Source organism: Asparagus officinalis, chromosome 4, assembly GCF_001876935.1.
Source record: "Asparagus officinalis chromosome 4, Aspof.V1, whole genome shotgun sequence".
Lineage (NCBI taxonomy): Eukaryota > Viridiplantae > Streptophyta > Magnoliopsida > Asparagales > Asparagaceae > Asparagus > Asparagus officinalis.
Genome location: NC_033797.1, coordinates 95,751,608 through 95,754,060, shown reverse-complemented (window position 1 = coordinate 95,754,060; position 2,453 = coordinate 95,751,608). Strand labels below are relative to the sequence as shown.

The following is a 2,453-nucleotide window of genomic DNA, read 5'->3' as shown; positions in this document are numbered from 1 at the left end:
GGCTGCTTATATAGGGGTCTTAGAGAGCCGTTACAAATCCTAGCAATCAATACAGTAACGTACGCCATAATGTCGACCGTTACGTAATAAACTGGTAATTAATACGGTAACGTTCGCCATAATTATATAGTCATTATGCACGTATTAATTGCCGAGGAAAATAAAATATGCAAAACATGTTAAATTGCCTTTTCTTTAATAAAATATCCAACACTCTTTAGTTTCATTACGGTCCAATTTTAATTAATCATCTTAGCTTATTGGTTTTAACTATTCGTCTTTCTTTTATAACGCTATTTTTTCAAGTATTCTTCACTTTTACAACACTAAACTTTCTCAAGTCAAACTTAGTTTCATATTGGTCCAAATATCATGAAATTCAAATTGGTTTTAAATTATATTTGTTTTTTTTCAATTCACTTATCAATATAAAAAATTAAATTTGATGTAACCTATACAAACAAACATTAAAGAAAATAAATAATCATAATGCTAAAGCTTAGAGACATAAGTGAGCAAAAAATATCAAAGTAAAATGAGGAACAAGTTTTAGTAAGAAAATAATTAAAAATAATTAATCATGGTATTTAACCGCGTGCATAAAAACTAATAGCAATGAAGAAGACGAGAAATAAGACACGAGATTTCCCCTTTATATAAAAACTAACTAGTGTGTAACCCGTGCAAAGCACAGATCTTTTTTTTAAGTATCGTATTTTAAACTTGCATTCCTCTAAGTTACATTTGATTTAATTATTATACGCCTAAAATTAGAAATCATATCTACTCCTATATACTAAAGAATGATCTAAGTTTTAATACATTTAATTTAAAAATCATATCCACTTCTCTATAATTGAAAGAGAATCCATGTTTTAATACATTTAATTTACTTCACTGTTTATAATACAGTAACACTGTAGAATGAATAGTAGCTTTTACTGTTTATACTACCCTTCATGCTGCAGTTATCCATGATAGTATTTAGTGTAGCATAAATAGTTATTTTTTGGACCATGTAAGTATAGAAGAGTAGATATTCATACTATTTTAGGAGGAGAGAAATGAAGCCTGATCCTTCGTTATCTTCTATTTAAATTTTTTTATAAATTCACGTCACCGAAGCAATCCTGTATTTTTTATATTATATCCGGCCGTCTGACCTAAAAACGTAACTTAAATGAGTGGCACCACACGTAAATAACCTCAAACCTCAGTGTCCTTACAAAACGGCAAACCAATTTAAAAAACCTAGCGGGCAACCCATGCGTTCCACACAAAATCCTCTTGACTCATCTTGGTCCACTCGCTAACCCAGATTAACTTCTTTTCCTTCCTCTCTCTCTCTCTCTCTCTCTCTACCTCTCGAACAGAGCATCCGCAAATTCCACGTCGATTCTGAGCGCATTTCAAGCATCCATGGCGGTCGGGATCTCCGCCGCTCTCCAAACCTCACCGTCTCCTGCTACGTCAGCGGGTCCCACTCTCACCCCGCCTTCCACCGCCGCCTCCACTTCTCTCCCCCTCCCCAACCGCCGCCTCGCGCTCCGCCGCTGAGGACTTGCCGGAACGAGCGCCGCCACGTATTCTTCGTCGTGGACGGGAGCGGTAAGTCCACCGGAGGCGGTGACGGTATCAGCGGCCAGGAGGAGGAGGAGAAGCATCAGGAGCTGATGCGGATCTCGGAATTGCGAGCGTGGAGAGAAAGGAGAGGAAGAGATCTGAGAGAACCGCGTACCGTGATCGCCGCGGTGATGTCGAGCTTCGGCATCACGTCGATGGCCGCCGCCGCCGCCGTTTACTACCGATTCGCTTGGCAAATGGTGGTCAATTTCTTTACCGTACCCCCGCTGTTTCTAAATTTGGTGAGATTTTAATTTTTTTTTAATCTGATCGAGGTTTCGGCACAGGGAGGAGAAATCCCAATAGCGGAAATGTTCGGAACCTTCGCGCTGTCCGTGGGCGCAGCGGTGAGGGTTTTGATAATCCTGTTCTTATTTTATGTTCTTGAAGTTATTAAATTGAGGGCTTTATCAAATCATAATATGATTTTTGTGGGTTATAGGTTGGGATGGAGTTTTGGGCTCGTTGGGCTCACAGGGCTCTATGGCACGCATCGCTGTGGCACATGCACGAGTCCCATCACCGGCCCAGGGAAGGCCCGTTCGAGCTCAACGACGTTTTCGCCATAATTAACGCCGTTCCGGCGATCTCTCTCCTCTCCTTCGGATTCTTCAACCGGGGTCTCGTCCCCGGCCTCTGCTTTGGCGCCGTAAGTGACAAGAACTCTTCCCCCACCCCCCTCTCCTTTTTTTTTTTAATTCTTTTTATTGAAGTAGGAAAGGGGAGTGGCGAGTGGGATATTAAATTACACGTGGCTGGATTTGATAGGGCCTTGGGATTACTCTGTTTGGTATTGCGTACATGTTCGTCCACGATGGATTAGTGCACCG

General features: G+C 40.9%; 1 protein-coding gene across 1 annotated transcript in view; it reads left to right on the top strand.

Annotated features, from left to right (window-relative positions):
• The window catches only part of LOC109837875 (beta-carotene 3-hydroxylase 1, chloroplastic-like), a 2,048-nt gene continuing 910 nt past the window's right edge, over positions 1,316 to 2,453 (top strand). Inside the window, 6 exon segments of the mRNA XM_020406249.1 lie at positions 1,316 to 1,692; positions 1,695 to 1,738; positions 1,740 to 1,826; positions 1,911 to 1,970; positions 2,066 to 2,272; positions 2,392 to 2,453. The exon segment at positions 2,392 to 2,453 is cut by the window's right edge and continues 46 nt beyond it. Coding sequence (XP_020261838.1) covers positions 1,674 to 1,692; positions 1,695 to 1,738; positions 1,740 to 1,826; positions 1,911 to 1,970; positions 2,066 to 2,272; positions 2,392 to 2,453 — 479 coding nt within the window. The 5' untranslated portion in view covers positions 1,316 to 1,673.